Source organism: Phascolarctos cinereus, unplaced genomic scaffold (genome assembly GCF_003287225.1).
Source record: "Phascolarctos cinereus isolate Bilbo 61053 unplaced genomic scaffold, phaCin_HiC Scaffold_8;HRSCAF=390, whole genome shotgun sequence".
NCBI lineage: Eukaryota > Metazoa > Chordata > Mammalia > Diprotodontia > Phascolarctidae > Phascolarctos > Phascolarctos cinereus.
Window position 1 is genome coordinate 28,656,039 of NW_027556291.1, and position 17,564 is coordinate 28,673,602.

The following is a 17,564-nucleotide window of genomic DNA, read 5'->3' on the forward strand; positions in this document are numbered from 1 at the left end:
TTGTTCCATGAAATTATTTTAAAGGTGGCCTTTTCCATGGAACCTCTGGAAGGCCAAAGGCTCAATCTACATTCGCTAATGCAGTTTACAAGAACACTTCCCCAGTGGTCTCCCACCATCCATGCCCTCTAGGCGTTCAGAAGGCCAACCACATCATCTTCTCATCCAGAGCCATGTGTTAATAACATAGGCTGAGACCAGGGCAGAATAGAGCAGGAACTCCTTCTGACGCCAGCCCCTGCACCGGGCCTCCAGAGCCTGCAGTCTCCCAGAGATCTTATGCAGCTGCAGAGACAGAGAGAGAGAGAGACCCACACAGGGGGATCAGTCAGACCAGAGGCTGGGGGCTGCCAATGGGGAGGGAGAAGGCCTGGGGAAGAGGTATAAGGTTCCAATGGGACAATCACAGGCTATGAATGGGGCTGTGAAGAGAGCCCAAGTTCTCCAAAGCCAAAGGCTAAAAAATCAATAACCACATCACCGTGGCACAGGGCAAGCTGAGATACTCGGGCACACAAAAGGAAAAGTGCATATCAGGGTCTCAACAGATGCCAACAGAAAGCAGCTCCCCTTTGTCTGCCCATCCCCCAAGATCTTCCTGGGGAGCTCCTACTTCTTCAAGACCCAACACTAGCCTTCCCAGTCATGCCAGAGACTAGTCAGAAATTCAAGGAAACTTGAGCCAGCCAAGCCAATCGACAGTGAGGTCTGCTTTCTCCCCACCCCCACGTTTTTCCATTCCTAGTAGCTCCCTAAATACCTATCAACAGGAATTTTGGAGCTGGAAGGGCCCTTAGATATCATTTAGTCCAGAGGTATCACTCCTAAGTGCAGCTGAACCAGATTCAGATGTCATTGGGAAATATTTAATGAAATCCATCAAAACACAATAAAAAAGACATAACATGACATTTTCAAATGAAGTCAATGTGTGGCCCACAGGGATCCTTATGGAGTGATTAGCGCCCCAGTTTCTATTTGAGTTGCACATCACTGATCTAGTCCAACCCCCTCACTTTATAAATGGGGAAACTGAGACCCAGAGAAAAGTCACTTGCCCATGGCCATCTAGGTCGTAATAGGCAATAGAGCTAGGTTTCGACCTCAGGGCCTCTGACTTCAAACCTAGTAGTCTTCCCGCTATACTAGGGATAAAAAGACAGGCATTGCCTTTTTTATCTTATGCTGAATGGGCTCAGCTTCTCTCTCAGGGAGCTATGGGAAGCAGATTTCAGCTAAATAAGGGAGAACATCCTAAAAATTAGAACTGTCCAACAATAGAACAGGCTGCCTCTTGAGATGGCAAGTTCCCCATCTTTGGAAATCTTCAAGTGGACAGGTCTTCTGATTCTTGAGGGAGACTTATGCATTGTATAGAAGGATAACTTAGGTGAACCCTGAGATCCCTGAGCTTTTAGAGCCTATAGTGTCCTGTTTGTCTCATGAGGGGCTCCAGGCTCCCCTTCCTGAGGCCATGAGTCCAACATGAGACAGCACGTACAACCTGGGGCCCTAGTAGCTTGATTCCTTTCCCCCAGTATCTCACCTGCTTTTTCAAGGCAGCGATCTCCATCCTGCCCGCATCTTCACTGGCCAATCCTTCACGAGAGCTGAGAAAATGACAAAAAGACAAGATGGAGTAACTGCTTTCTTGGAGTCAAAGTAGCTCTGTGTAGATGCAGGCCAAGCCTAGTTGCACCGAGATAGGTGGCAGCAGGGAAAGGGGCCTAATTCTGCAGCCCAGTGACAATTCACCAACTCAGGACAGGCTACCTTAACCAGTATGTGCTCACCAACAGAGAGACTCCACTTATCATAAAAGCTATTTGCTTCTGTGCTTAGATTTCAGCCAGTCCTCACTTTGGTTGCTGTGGGGAGCCTACTCATTACTGAGATCACACCCAGAACATGCAAACAATGGCCCCAGCCAGGAGGGATAAGGGGACTGAAAGGGTGATTGGGCTGCTTCTAGGGGGCCTAGCTCAGCACCTAGGACAGAGGCCCTCAGGCATAGCAAGTAACTTTCAGTACTGTGCTGATTGATACAGGGCATGGAATGAAGGCCCCATTGAGCCTTTCATTGCTGGAAGTCTAGAAGGAAACCCCTCATTGCAAGTAAGCATGGCAACTCTTCCTGAACAAGAGGGCTCAGAACTTATTGCTCTATAGCCCCCTTGGCAAAGATGCTACCTCTGAAAGCCCCGGTGACACCTTAACTGTGACCACCCTAGGGAGGAAGGGTGTCCCAGAGGGCCTCAGGGAAATGAAAAAACCTTAAACCCTCTGCATAGGGTCAGAGAGGAAGGTAGCAGAAGAGAGCAGAGAATCTGGGGACCCTTGGACAGAGCTTTCTAGAGTGACACTAGCCAAGGTGAGAGTTTGCTAAAAAACAAAATGCAAAGCTCGTGGTGATTGGGAGTCTGAGCAGGGCTCCAATCTCTGCTGTGCACAGAGCCACTGGCAATCATAATATACAAGGTGTTCCAAAAGTCTTAGTGAAGTCTTAAGCTTTAATAACTGTGTATAATACATATTTATCCTATTATATTAATTCTTATATTGTTATATTTATCTTAATGTACTAAATTATCATATTTATTACCTTAATGTAGGAGAAATAATGTTTATTCTATATTAAGATAATAAATGTTTATCTCAATATGATAAACAAATGTTTATTATCTTAATATAGAATAAATAATGTTTATCCTATATAAATATAATAAACATTTATCTTAATATACAATACTATTTATTATAAATTTTCTGTATTCTATATAATATCTATTCTATGTAATAGCTATTAAAGCTTAAGACTTCACTAAGACTTTTGGAACACACCATATGGGCATGTCTAGGGGCATACCATTATTAATCCCCCTAGGGTGTGAAGGAGTAGCAAAAGATGAATGAATGAGTGGGAAAACATCTGGAAAAGTATAAAGTACTGTGATTACCATTACTATCATTGTCATTATACGGTATAACTTAAAAATTCATGTTCCTTTAACCAAAACATATGAACTTTTTTTCAGGTAAAGAGGATGACTGTTAATACCAAGTCTATCCGATCCTATACAGTGGGATGCAATGCGTTACCTGAGGGCCACGCCTCTGATTAAGCCAGGGTTTCTATGCTGAGTAGTTCCTAAGCAGGTCCAGCGGCCCGAGGGCGGGAAGAAGGGTTTACTGGTGGAACCTGTGCAGTCTTGACAACTTGACGATTCTTGCCCTGTTGTATGCCCCTCCCCCCTGCCAAAGGAATACTCAATGCACCTCCTGTCAAGAAAGCAGGGCCCGCCATCCCAGAAGGGTCTCTCTGGCCCCCCACCTAGCCCACAGGATACTAGAGGCTAGGTAAGGGAACAGACCAGCACAGAGATAGGAAGTAACACACAAAATAGGGCTAAGGGCCTCTTTCCATCCAGCCACAATTAGGAGGTGAAGTAAGAAGTCTCAAAGGGGGCTTCTCTGCCCCTTTCAATTCCATAGTCATCAGTGTAGACAAGGAAACCAACCCAATGAGAAATGGTTGACTGCAGGGAGCTGGGCTCAAGGGCCAGGAGCTGTTGCTGTTAGCGACCAGAAAGCTCGTTAGTGACATGGTAAGGGGCCCTGACTGGTCATGGTTCTATAAGCAATCTCTGAGTCTGCTCGGGCCTTAAAGGAAAACCTCCTTTTGTTTCTCCTCTCCATCTTCCTGAATTCCCAACACTGAGGAGTGATCTTAGCTGGTCAAGAGGTAACAGGAAGGTGGCAGAGGATGCTACAGTTATGGAATGCCCCCCTGCTCGGTTCCAGATCCCTGCTAGGTTGGAAAGCACATGGTCACATAGCCTAGCTCAAATAGAATGGTGGACACAGGCCACAGCCATGCATACACACAAAACACACATGTATGTGTGCTGAGTGTTAACCAGAAATAAACAAGGGCCCAGGTCACCTGGGCTGCCCAAGGGGCTAGAAGATCTTCTGAAGACGGTGAGAGAACAAGAGCCCCAGGAACCACACTGTCTAGAAGACATTGTGCGGGGAACAGATCCTATCTCCCTGTGTAGAGGCAGGGAAGAACTCCCTCTTGTCTCTGGCCTGTAGAACATAAAAACACACACACACACACACACACATACACACACATACACACACACACACAACACACACACACACACACACACACACACACAAATACACACACTGAAGTTATTTTTCCAGGGGTCCCAGGGAAGCTCTCTGTCTCTCCCCCCGGCAGCAGCAGATGCCAAGGCTGGGCCAGTGAGGTGTGGGCAGCAGAGGTCCCTCTACTGGCCACGATCCCACCAGCCTCAGGGTTGCTGCTCCAGGCTCCTCAGAGGTAGGATCAGGCCCAGCTGGAGCCAACTTCCAGGAATGCTGGGTTTGGCACAAGTGGCCTTTGTGGTGAGAAAAACAAAGCTTGGGGATAAGAAGAGAATAGCACAATAAAGCCTATGGACCAGACTTAGGGAATGGCTTTACGAAGGGTAGAAGGGAAACTTCCCAGTGTGGGCACCAGAACAGGAGTGGAGATCAAGAAAACCCATTGGAGGCCAGGAGAATCCTAAGGCCTTATATTATATGCAGTGCTGACAATCTTAAAAAAGCATTTTCTCAAAGACTCTCTCATTTGAGCTCCTCAGTCCAGTGAGATAGACACCAAATGAGATAATATTTGTAAAGCACTTCCCCACTGTGCCCCACACATAGTAGGTGCTATGTGAATGCTGATTCACTCTCTCCCTTCCCTCCCTTCATTTTACACATGATGAAACTGAGCATCGGAGAGATTACAGGGTCATAGGGGAAGATATGATAGGGGTTAGACCCACCAGCGGGAACTAGGATGGCATGTCCTCCTGTGAGCAGTAACACACACACACACACACACACACACACACACACACACACACACGCACGCACACCCAAAATGTACCAGTCAATCAAAAAGTGGTGGCCACTGGCACAATTAATTTCCTGCTTGGTTTTCCCATGAGTATTGGGTCTGGGGATAAGAGATGAGCAGCCTGGAATGCAATATACACACAGCCTAAAGGTTAAGGACAATTGTTTTTTGGGTTGTTATATGAAATTCACGTAGATGACAATATTTTTGTTTTCAGACTTTGGGGCAGAAAATTTGTTCAAACTTCTTTGCTTGTCATTCAAGTTCCTCCAGATTCAAGGAGTTCCCCTCTCACCTTTCTAGCCTTATCTCACACTAGTCTGCCCCCATATACTCTCCACTCCAGGCATGCTGGGCATCCACACTGGTGTCTTCAGACATCTCCCCACCATAGGCCTTCTCTTTGTGTCTGCAAAATGTTAGTTACTCTTGAGAGCATCTGCTCCTTCCAGGGCTGACTTCCCCTGCAGAATTTTAGGCCAGAGAACCTACCTATCCTTTCTCTGAACTTTTGGAAATCTGCTCATGCCAAATCTAGGATGCAGGACAACCTCAAACCCACTTTCTTCTCCTCTATCACAAAGTATCTCTTCCAGATACACATACTTACATGCCACTTTTTCTCCCTTTATACACACATGTTACTACTCTATCTCCCATACATACATGTGTATATACAAGACCCTCCATCTCCTATGTATATATGCATGCATGTATATACAGAATCAGTGTGTATGTATATATGCAATGGCACTCTGTCTCACTCAAACATATGTGTGTATATATACACATATATACGCATATGTAGACATGTATACATATATTTGTTTATATACTACTCTATCTTCACCATATGTATGTATACATATGTATGTGTATATACAATGACTGCCCATTTCCCCATGTAAATGTAAACATATATATAATGCCACTCTATCCTCCCAACACTTGTTTCTGTATATATGTGTGTTTCTGTCCATGTATACACACACACACACATACACACAGTCAACCTCCTTCATATATATTTGTGTCTATGTGTGTGTGTACCACTTTATATCCCCATATCATACATACGTATGTATGTCCGCATATAACCACAGTGCTACTCTTTCTCCTCATACATGTGTATGTAGGTGTGTATGTAGACGTGTATGTGTGTATATGTATTTATATAATGCCACTCTATCTTCCTCATATCTTTTGTCTGTGTGTCTCTATAAATATATATATATGTGTGTGTGTGTGTGTGTGTGTATACATATACAATGCCAGTCTGTCTTCTCCATGTGTGAATATTTATGAATATGTGGTAAGTATGCATGTCCATCTTCCTCATTATCAATTTTTATGTATACGTGTATATACAATGCATTCTACCTCCTCTATCTCTATTTTCATGTATATATGTGTATATAATGTCAGTCTATCTTCCCCATGTGTGTATGTATATGTATATATTTATATATACAATGATAACCTCTCTCTCCCTATCTATTTTATGTGTATGTATGTGTGTGTGTGTGTGTGTGTGTGTGTATGTATGGATAAATAACCTATACACAGGGCAGCTAGGTGGCAAAGTGGATTGAATGCTATGTCTAAGTCAGGAAGTCTCATCTCCCTGAATTCAAATCTGGCCTCAGACACTTCCTAGTTGTATGACCCTGCATAAGTCACTTCACCCTGTTTGCCTCAGTTTCCTCATCTGTAAAATGATCTGGAGAAGGAAATGGCAAATTATCCCAGTATCTTTGCCAAGAAAATCCTAAATGAGGTCACAAAGAGTCAGACATGACTGAAATGACTAAACAAAAATACCCATACATAGATAATGCCATCCTATCTGTTCATATCTATTTTTCTGTGTGTGTACACACACACATATATATATATATATATATATATGTATACAATGAGTCTATCTCCCTATACATGTATGTGTATATGCATGCATGCATGCATATACATACAATGCCACTGTATCTCCCCCATACCCATGTATGTATGTGTCTATGTATATCTCCAATGCCGCTCTATCTCCCCGCACATGTGTGTCTATACATATACACGTGCATGGAGAGATAGAGTGACATTATTGCTATATGTATACATATGCATCCATCCAGATACACATATGTACAGTGATTTTCATAGATAGGCCTCCAGAGGTAAATGCCGATGCAGACACACTTTTCTTTATGAATGAGGTTCCCCCAGCAGGGCCGTGGAGCTGTCACGACTCTCAGCCCACCACGTCTCCATCATGCTGAAGGAATCAAATGTGGCCCTGCATGGCGGCTTCCAATCTGCCTTGTCAGTGGTACCCACTTTATGCATTCAAGCAGAGAACCCGGAGGCTGAGGGTTTTATTGTTTTGGCATCTTTTTCCTTTGCTCGTGGGATTTCCTTTCCCATCCACCCCATTCCCTGGCTGTTGAATCCCCACCCACCTCCAATCCCTCCAGCTGGTAATGACCTCTGCCCTCTCAAACTTCACATCAGACTTTTCTTACACCTCAGGCCTGCGTTTACAATAATAACTGAAACAGCTTAGCACAGTGCCTGGCATACAGTAAGTGCTTAATAAATGTTCATTGAGCTACTTTACATTTTTCAAACTGTTTTGCATACATTATCTCACTGTTCTCACAACAACCCAATGAGGCAGGTATTATTTAAACCCTTATTCACATTTTAGGCTCAGAGAGGTAGTCACTTCCCCATGGTCACACAGCAAGTAATCATCAGAGGCATTTTTTGAACCCAAGTCTTCCTGACTCCAAGTCCAGAGCTTTATCCACGCAGCCATACACTATCTGCAAGTATTATTTTGTACTATCTTTTTGAATGTGTCATCAATCAATCAACATTTATTAAGCAGCTACTATGTGCCAAACACTGTGCTAAGGCCTGGGGATACAAAAAAGAGAGAAAAGACAATCCCTGGCCTCAAGGAGAGTGTAATCTAATGAGAGAGACAACAAGCAAACAAGTCTGTACAAGACAAATAGGAAACAACGAACAGAGGAAAGGCACTGGAATTAAGAGGGCTTGGGAAGGCTTCCTGTAGGAGGCGGGAGTTTATCTGGGATTTAAAAGAATCCAGGGAGAACATTCCAGCCAGATAAAATACCCAAGGCAGAGAGACAGAGTGGCTTGTTCATGGAACAGCCAGGAGGCCAATGGCACTCGGGGAATAAGGTACAAGGAGACTGGAAAGGTAGAAGGGGGCTAGGTCATGTCCCCCCATTAAACTGAAAGCTCTTTAAAGACAGATAGTATGTGTATCTCCTCGAATTTCTGCTTTGGGCTGTCCAAAGTAGAGGCTCATTAAATGTTTGCTGAATTAAAAACACTCATTGGAATTCAATTTGGGGTGACAGTGAGCCACGCTCCGAAGTTTGGCCTCCAAACTCCTATGCCTGGGCTCCACCAACCTCAGCGGCAATGATAGGAAACCAAGCATTCTCAAAATCCAGGTGGGCAGCAGGAGCATACCAAGAATTCCTCTTTGCTGTCACGGACCACAGCAGAAACAATAGCAGGAAAAAAATAAAAGAAAAAAACAACTCTTCAGGTATTTGAAAATAGAATTATGGAGAGGGAGTGTTCATTGAAAAACACTAGCTGAAACCTTCTGAGCAGCCACATCTCTCATAGATAGTTAGCTCCTCTGTCAATCCAGACAATTCAAGACCGTAGGGATTGGCTCAGGGCACATAGAGAAACTAAGTCCTGGAGAAAGAAGGACTTTGTCTAAGGGTGCACCCCAACAGAATCGTACTAGTCTGCTGAATGTGTTCATATGCCTTTCTTTCTTTTTTTTTTTTTTTTTGCAAGGCAATCGGGGTTAAGTGACTTGCCCGGGGTCACACAGCTAGTAAGTGTCAAGTGTCTGGTCTGAGACTGGATTTGAACTCAGGTCCTCCTGACTCCAGGGCCAGTGCTGTATCCACTGTGCCACCTAGCTGCCCCACCCAACATGCTTTTCTTGTGTGCATACAACCAGCTGGGATGTCTCTCCCCCGCTCACGGGTAAATTCCCTGAAGGTAGCAACTATGATTAGAGTTTCCTATGTAACTCTGCTCACTGCCCAATAAAGCAGGTGCACCATTCTCAAAAGAACATGTGCCAACTCAACATGGTCAAACTTCAAGGTTCTCGAACCCTCTCGCCTTTGTGAGTTGTGAGTGTTGTGTGTTGAGCCCAGAGACAAGGGATTCATTCCACTTACCCCTCTTCAAGATTCACCATGCTTTCAGCTACCATGGGGGTGTCCTCACCACAGGCTTGATCCTTTACGGATTTGCTTATTGGAGAGATCTAGGGTCCAGAGAAATTTAGGGAATGAGCAAGACACCATGTTTTAGTGATCTCCGCCCACCCTTCTTCCCAGAACAAGAGCATGATGGGAAAGCAGGCTTTCCCACCCACCTCCACCCTGCATTGTTAGGGCTGTTGCCCTGACATTACCTCCCTCTTTGTCCTGAATATATCAAGTACGTACATCATTTTTTGCATGTTGTCTTCTCCAATAGAATGTTTACTCCTTGAGGGAAGGGACCCTATTTTGGCCTTAGTTTTGCTTAGCATAATGCCTGGCACAGATTAACAAATGCTTATCAGCTGGCTGACTATTGTTTCTCCCATTGTCTGAATTGACATGTAAGGGAGCTGTTGGTGGGTTGAGTCTTAGGCCCTTTCATGAGGGCTATGTTACAAGGGTATGCACACACCCCAGTTAAGAGTCCAATTTCAAGAGAATATAGACTACATAAGAGAACAGTTTGTGAAATAAGGTTGGAAAAATCAATTGGAGCCAGACTGTGGAGAGCCTTGAAAGCCGGGCTAAGAAGTTCATGTTTGGGCCCAGAGGCCAGAGAGAGCAGCTGAAGATTTCTGAGCAGAACGATGTGTGCCCTGGGCAGATTTGGGAAGGACAACTTGCAGAGGCAAGAAGAGCAATTAGGAGGCTCCGGCTATCGTCCAGGGCCTGAGTTAAGGTGGCAGCTGCCTACAGATGTTTCTTGGTACTGCCATTGCTACACTGAGAAAATGAAACATACCTCAGCTGTTGTGGAGTTACAGAAGGCAATACCTGGCAACCAAGTAAATATGAGGAGCAAGGAAGAAGGGAAGAGTTAAGGATGCCCAACCTCTGTGAGAAAGGCGAGTGCCCTGGCGGCTGCCAGAGCTAAGGGTGGCAGGCCACACCAGAGTCCCTGCCTGCAGAGGGGCTCCTTGCTCTCTGCCCTATTGTTTCCCCTTCTACTTTGTTTGAGGAATAATAATGATAATAATAATAATAACAGCTAAAGTTTATATAGAGCTTACCATATGCCAGGCACTGCATTGGGCATTACAATTATTACCTAAATTGAATCTTCACAACCACCCTGGGAGGTAGGTGCTGTTATTATCCCCCATTTTACAGATGAAGAAACTGAAGCAAACAGAGGTTAAATGACTTGCCCAGGGTGACAAAGCTAGTAAGTGTCTGAGGCCAGATTTGAACTCAGAGCTCTATCCACTGTACCCGTGTTTCCCTAGCAAGTTCTTCCATGCTTTCCGGCCTCCTTCAGCCTCGCTCTACTATTTTCTCCCAACTAGCTTCTGAAGCGGGCCAGTCAGCACGGGTTCCCAAGTAATCTGCCCAAGTTGTTCAAATACGTTAGAATCCATGAGGGTGGGGCATTATCTCTGATTCATCTTTTGATTTCCCTAGTACCTAGCAGAGGGTCCCAACACATCAGAAGCCCTGAATAAACTCTTTCTTGAGAGAATGAAAGGCACAATGCCACTAGTGAACAAATGAACATACTCCACAAAGCAAATCTGGATATGGATTCAGACCAAAACGCCAACTAGAAATCTGGGCAAGAGGCCAACCCCAAAGCAACCCCTCCCCCCCACTTCATCTCTGCCTCTGTGCTCAACAATCTACTTGGTGGTAGACCCTTTAACAGACCACTCCAAGGGGCTAGGGGTCAAAGAACACAACAGACTTAGATGATGCACAGCATAGGGCAGAATTCATCAATAATCCAGGGTTTCTTAGGTCAATCTTGTCTCACAGAGACCCTGAGGGAGGAGACAAGTTGGTGTCAGTAGGCTTTTTGGGGTACAGGTTCACAGTTGGGCGTTGACAAGAGCATGGTCTGAAATCAGGATGCTGCACAAACAATGACTCAGGACTTGATCTGTTCCAGTTACCATGGGGACATTTTTTTCTAGGGCACTCTCCTCTTGAATTTCCTCCAACCCTTCCTCTACTTTCTAAATTGCCATTTACTTTAATGCTGGGGCCTTTTAGTATGGGTCACTAAGACAAGGTATCATTTCAGAAATGACAGGCCATAATGTTGACTGCCATACCACAGAAGCCCTGTGCCCAATCACTCCTTTCTAGAATGAACTCTATGGTCCCTTTGGGTTCTAAATCAATGAACCTATGAACCACAGATTGGTGCCTTGGGCCCAGTGCCAAGCCCTTCTTCTCACTGGGCTGTCAGAGGCATATCTACTCTGTGTTCAGGGCCAATGAGGCACTGATTGGCTCAGTGGGTTTCCCTTATAGAAGCCTAGAGGCTGTCCAGTGCCACAGGAAGAAAGGACCTCACCTAATCCTACAGTGTTCAGTCCCAGATGTTAGAAATAACTATGACATTATTGTACTTAGAGCCTCTGCAGTTTCCAGAACCCAGGAAGTAGCTAAGGCTTCAGTAGAATGGAAGTTCTCTGAGGGCATGGGCTGTTGCTCTGTGTGTGTGTGTGTGTGTGTGTGTGTGTGTGGTAGCCCCAGTGCCTAGCAATGCTTTTCATATATTGCATATATAAGAAGTGTTTGTAGAATGGACACATTACCATTCTTATTAGTCTGATGCTACTAAAGGCAGCTGAGAAAGGGCTGTTAGTGGCCAGGTAAGAAGCAGGAACCAGGATACTGGGCATGTAGGTTGAGCTCTGATGCAGCTGGTTAATCCAAAAAGATCTTGCCCCATCACTGCGATCTAGGGAGAAGAGAGAAGGTTCCATTCATTCACGTAGCTGTTTGGGCCCTGGTCTCAACAAGGCATCAGGGGGTCCCAACCAAAACCCCAAGAACAGCGGTGCTCCTGTGGCTTCCCAGAGTAATCACTATGTCTTGCCAGTACCTGGCACAAAATTAATCTGTCGGTGTTCTCCTGCCCATGCCTAGGCTCATCTCCCACTCTAAACAGAATCCCAGAATTCTAGCTGGGTTCTTTCCCCCCAGATCTAGGAGTTACTGACTAGCCTTTGCAATCAACCCTTGCCCTGACCAGGGCCACTCAGAACACATCTCACTGCTCACATGGCTTGACGAGTTGAGAGTCACAAACTCTTTTACTTTTAATGAGGTAGAAGACCATCAGTCTCTATTCCCTACAAACCCCTGTGGCCATCTGATCCACCGACTTTACCTAAGGACCCCTGCCTGGGTCATGCCATCTGCCCTTCCCCAGAGCCCTGAAGTTTTGCAGGCTTTTCTATGTACCCTATTTCCCAAGTCAGAGAATGGGATCCTTGAGAACAGGGCTTGTCTTACTCTATTTGGGCTCCCTGATACCTAGCAGAGAGCTTGGCACCTAGTAAATGCTTACAAAAGCTTTTGGATTCATTCATTCATTCAGTGCCTTCATTTGACACCTTCACCCTGCATTGGCTAAGTTGAAATGATATGGGAGCTCGGAGTCAAAGACTGGGACAGGCACAGCCTAAGGACTGGTAGACAAACTGAGGCCTCAGATGAAGAAGGTTCAGATGGGAAGTTATATTTCAACAGGGAGAAGTCTAGAGAAACATGACACCTTTGAAATGGAAATCTCTAACATCCTGACACAACAGAGCAGGATAAAGTGCCTTGGGCAACTGGATTTTTGACTAAGAAGACTTGGATTTCAATCAGGGCTCTGGCACTTACTAGCCAGGTGACCTTGGACAAGTGAATTTACCTCTCTTAGCCTCAAGTGCTATTTTTGCTTTGTTTATTTTTTTGTAAAAATAAGATAATATTGTGTCCAGCACTTACCTGTAGAGATGCAAGAATAGTGTGGCTGAAAGAAGGGAGGCCTTAGAGTGAGGAAGAACTAGATTGGAAATCCTGCTCCTGCTGTATACCAGCTGTCCCAACTAAATCAGGGCTTATAGCTAAGTGACCCTAGAGAAGTCATTTAACCACTAAGTGTCTCAGGCACCCCTCTCAGACTAAGTGATAGCCAAGTGCTATTCTGCATTAGGGGATGGAGTTAGCATTCCAGGAGTTCCCAGCACCTACAAAACTACAGTTCCTTAAAAAGAAAGAAAACAAACCCCACCAGCTGATCTGCTAGGATTGTCATAAGATCAAGTAAGAGAAACTGAAAAGTGCTTTATAATCACAAAGCACTGTCTAGATGGTAGCTACGGTTACTGCTTAATATTATTAGTCTATCTCAGCCTGGAGGCCATGAGACACAGTAGCTGCAAAGCTCCACAAAATGGCCGCCCAGGAAACCTGGCAATGCTGTCCAGTTCCGAGCCAGGGACCAAGGCCCAGGCCCAGTTCTCCGGCCTCCATCATGTCTTCTCTGATTCTCCCAGCCAGAGATCGTCTTCCTCTGCATTCACCCAAGTGAGCTTTTTAATGGAATAAGCTGCTGGAGCTCTGGAGAGAAGCCATGACACCCCGGCAATGCTGTTCACCCCAGCCACAGCCACTTTGTTGGATCAGTCCAGCTGCCCAGCAGATGCCGCGGGCCAAATAGCCAGTGATGACATGGGGAGCAGTTACAGCACCCCTGAATCCCTAGTACTCCATGCTGTGGGAGAAGTTACAGCACCCCTGAATCCGTAGTACTCCATGCTGTGGGATAAGCTAACAGGCCTAGTCTAACCGGCACCTTCCTCGACTCCCCCTTTCCAATCCTCCCTTCCACCCCCGTCCCCCCAGTGTCTCTCCATCTAGCTCCAAGGCCACGGGGGAGGGCAGGGGAGCAGAGGCACGACTCTGTCTGGCCACTGGAGATCTCATTATAGCTCAGGGAGCTAGCAGAGGAGGGCACTGAAAGCCAACACTGCCACCCAGGGGCCAGATGGCACGTTGCTGGGGAGCATTGCCCGCTCAAAGCTTCCTGATGCTGCCTGCCTCAGGCTCCCTCTCATCTGCAGCCTTTGCCTTCAAGCTCCTGACAGACACACTGAGATGAAAGGTACTAGGTCCAGGCATCTTAGCTGCTTAGAACTGGACACCTGTGCTTTGGCAGAACTGGCAGGAGAACAGAGGGCCTACTCCTTTACCTTCCCAGCCCCTGGGGTCTAGGCCTGTGGGCAGATCTGATAGAAAAGCCATGAGCATTCCTCATGGTACTCCATCTGAGCCCACAATGAAGGTAGCTTAAGTCACACACACACACACACACACACACACACACACACACACACACACACACACGGAGCTGGGGGATTTTCTGTACTCTTACCCCATAACAGCAGGCGATCAGGAATACTCATGTAGAAAGACAGAGGCAGATTGTCTGACATTTCCCTGGCTTCCTCTCTACTGACCCCTCCGGCCACGTTCAGATGGCTAAAGACTTGCACATTCTGATTGACAACATCGGTGAAATTCAGATCTCCCCAGAGGTGAGATGAGCCTGCGGACCAGGCTGAAGTTAACATAGCTTCTCCTGAGAAGAGGGAGGATATAAGAAAACCTTTACCATCACCTTCCTACATCATGTGAAGATTGGGGCAAGGGAAGAAGAGTCAGGAAGCCATTTTGAGCTCTGAGCACAATCTCAGCAATCACCCAGGAAGAAGGAGGAGCTGTGTCCAGTTCAGGTTCTGGAACAATCAGAACTTACCTGATGAAGAATACAAAAGAAACAGATATAGACCTTTGGCTTCCCAGAGGTTTTCACCAGACAGAGAAAGGAGAGAATTGAGACATCCTTCCTGGTCATAACAATCCATTTTATCCCTTTCCCTGCCCCACCTCACTCCTCTTCAAGTCCCTAGTTACAAGGAAGAACTATGGAGCTACAAACAAGCCTAGACCTAGGCCCAGAGTCACCCCTCTCCCATGGTTTAAACTGGATTGGACAGGGTTCAACCTAGAACAGGAACCCGCCTCAGCCTGGAACAGGAACCAGCCTCAGCCTGGAACAGGAACCCGCCTTAGCCAAGGTGTTCCCTTGACTAAAGATATGTTCAGAAAGAGAAATTTTTTTTTCTAGTTAAGATATAGCGCCCCACCCCGCTCCCACCAAAACACTATCTCAACCTCAGGTGAGGGGGCTGGGGATACAAAAACATGTCTTTGAGGAGACTAGACTGGGGACTCCCTCCCACCACCCCACCTCCTGCTCCAGAATGGGGGATAAATACCGCACCTCGCCCCAGCAGCTTTTTCTTAGAAGACTAGACAGGAACTTTTGTTTTGGCCCCCTCCTCCCTGTCTCCTGCCCCAGAGTGGGAATAAATATCCTCTCCCTCACCCCCAACAGCCTTCCCTTAGAAAACAGGACTTATCTACTGTCTCCTGCCCCAGACTGAGAAACAAATGCGCCTCAAGTGTCTTTTATAAAGAAACCCCCTTCTTTTCCCCTCTTTCCTGCCTCCTGCCTCAAAGGAGGAAGCAAATGCCCCCCAAGAACCTTCTGAAAACTGTTTCTCTCCTACCTATCTCCTACCCCAAAGTTAGGAACAAAGATCCCCAAGGTTTTGTTTTTTCCTGAAGAGCCTAGAGCAGAACTTTCCCCCATCCCCACCCTCACTGCCTCTGTGCTGCCTGGCTTGTCACAAAATGGAGGACAAATATACTTCAATAGTCTTCTGAGAAAACGATACTGGGACCCCATTTTTCCACTCCCTTCTGTCTCCTGCCCCAGAATGGGGAATAAATACTCCCAACCACCTTTTCTGAGGGGATTAGGATCTTCTTTCCCTCCCCCATATTTTTTGAGAAGAATGTACTAGGGCCCTTCTCCCCAAGCCCATGTTCCCTGATGAGGAGCGTCTCCCTTTCCCTTCTTTTCTGAGAGGGCTGGAGACATCCCCTCCTTTCTTTCTTGTCCCAACATGGGGAATAAATGTCCCCAGTGGCCTTTTCTGAAGAGACAAGACTAGGATCTATTCCTGTCTGCCCCCTCCCTGCTTCTAGTCATCTGCCTCCAAACGGAGAGCAAATCTCAGTCTTCTCTGAGAAAACCAGAACAGAGGCCCTTTTCTCCCGTGAATTCTGTCACCTGCCCGTGGGTGGAGAACAAGCCATCCCCCTCCCAACTGCCTCTTCTGAAGGTGACTGAACCTGGACCCGTTTTGCCCTTGGCAGCTGGTGGCACAGTAGATAGCCCCTCAGCCCAGAGTCAGGAAGACCTGAGTGCCAATCTAGCCCTCAGACACTTCCAAGCTCCATGTGACTCCGGACAAGTCACTTCACCTCTGTCTACCTCAGTTTCCTCACCTGTAAAATGGAGATAATAATAACATCTACCTGCCAGGGCCATTGTGAGAATCAAATGAGATAAAATACAGAACACACTCAGTATGTTACCTGATACATAGCACTTAATAAACGCTTCATTCCTTCCTCAGTTCTTGCTGTCCCCTGCCTCTAGGAGAGCAAATACCCCCCAACCATATTTCTGAGGAGGCTAAAGTAGGATCCATTCTCCTCCTCCCCACCATGTTCCCCCCTTCCTATTTCCTACCTGCTTCAAAAAAGAAAGCAAATATTTACTCAGTCTTTTCTGAGGAGGCCAGGGGAAAGACCCTTCTTTTTTCCCCTTCCTCTTCTCTCTCCCCTTCTCAGTATTTTCTGAGGAGACTGAACTGGGGATCCTCCTCCCTCCTTTTCCTGCTCCTGCCCTAAGATGAAAAACCACCACCACCACCACCACCACCACCACACACACACACACACACACACACACACACACACACACAATCTTTTCTGAGAAGACTGGAACCCTTTCCCTGCCACCCCCCCTCCACAATTCTTGTCTCGTGCTCCAAGATTGGGAGCAAATGTCTCCCTCCACAGCCTTTTCTGAGGAAATGAAACTCATCTCCCCCCACTTCACTCTTCCTTGCCTGCTGTCTCCTACTCTAAGCTAGAAGGAAAACGTCTCCCTCCACTGCCTTTTCTGAGGAAACTGGACTGAGGCTCTTTCCTCCTCCCCTCCTCAGTGCTTGCTGTTGTCTGTCTCTAGGAGAAGAAATTCCTCCCCAATAGCCTTTTTTGAGGAGATTGAACTGAGACCCTTTTTTCCCTCCTCACTTCTTCCTGTCCCCTGTCTCTAGGAGGTAAATTCCCGCCCAACAATATTTTCTGAGGAAACCAGATGAACTATGATCCTTCTCCTCATTGGCTCCCTGCCTTTTTATGTTCTACCTCAGAATGGAAAATAAATGTTCCTCAACAGTCTTTTCTGAGGAGAATAAGCCAAGATTTTTCTTTTTGACCCCCCTTTCTCCTGCCCCAGGGTGCCTCCTAATGATATTAGGACCCTTCTGCCCACCCCACCCCCACAAATGGGGAGCAAATGTCACCAACGGCCTTTGCTGAGGAGACAGGAATAGAACCCTTCCACCCACCCACCCCCACCTCTCTGCTTTCTCTCTTTTGCCTCAAAATGTCAA

General features: G+C 46.3%; 1 protein-coding gene across 1 annotated transcript in view; it reads right to left on the reverse strand.

Moving 5' to 3' along the window:
* FATE1 (fetal and adult testis expressed 1) overlaps positions 1-17,564 on the reverse strand; it is a 61,694-nt gene continuing 44,130 nt past the window's right edge. Inside the window, exons 2-6 of the mRNA XM_020975007.2 lie at positions 14,402-14,608; positions 11,787-11,932; positions 9,157-9,245; positions 1,547-1,610; positions 1-285 (exon numbers count right to left, since the gene is read on the reverse strand). Of these exons, the coding sequence (XP_020830666.1) occupies positions 154-285; positions 1,547-1,610; positions 9,157-9,245; positions 11,787-11,932; positions 14,402-14,600 (630 nt within the window). The 5' untranslated portion in view covers positions 14,601-14,608 and the 3' untranslated portion in view covers positions 1-153. The remainder of the gene's footprint in view (positions 286-1,546; positions 1,611-9,156; positions 9,246-11,786; positions 11,933-14,401; positions 14,609-17,564) is intronic.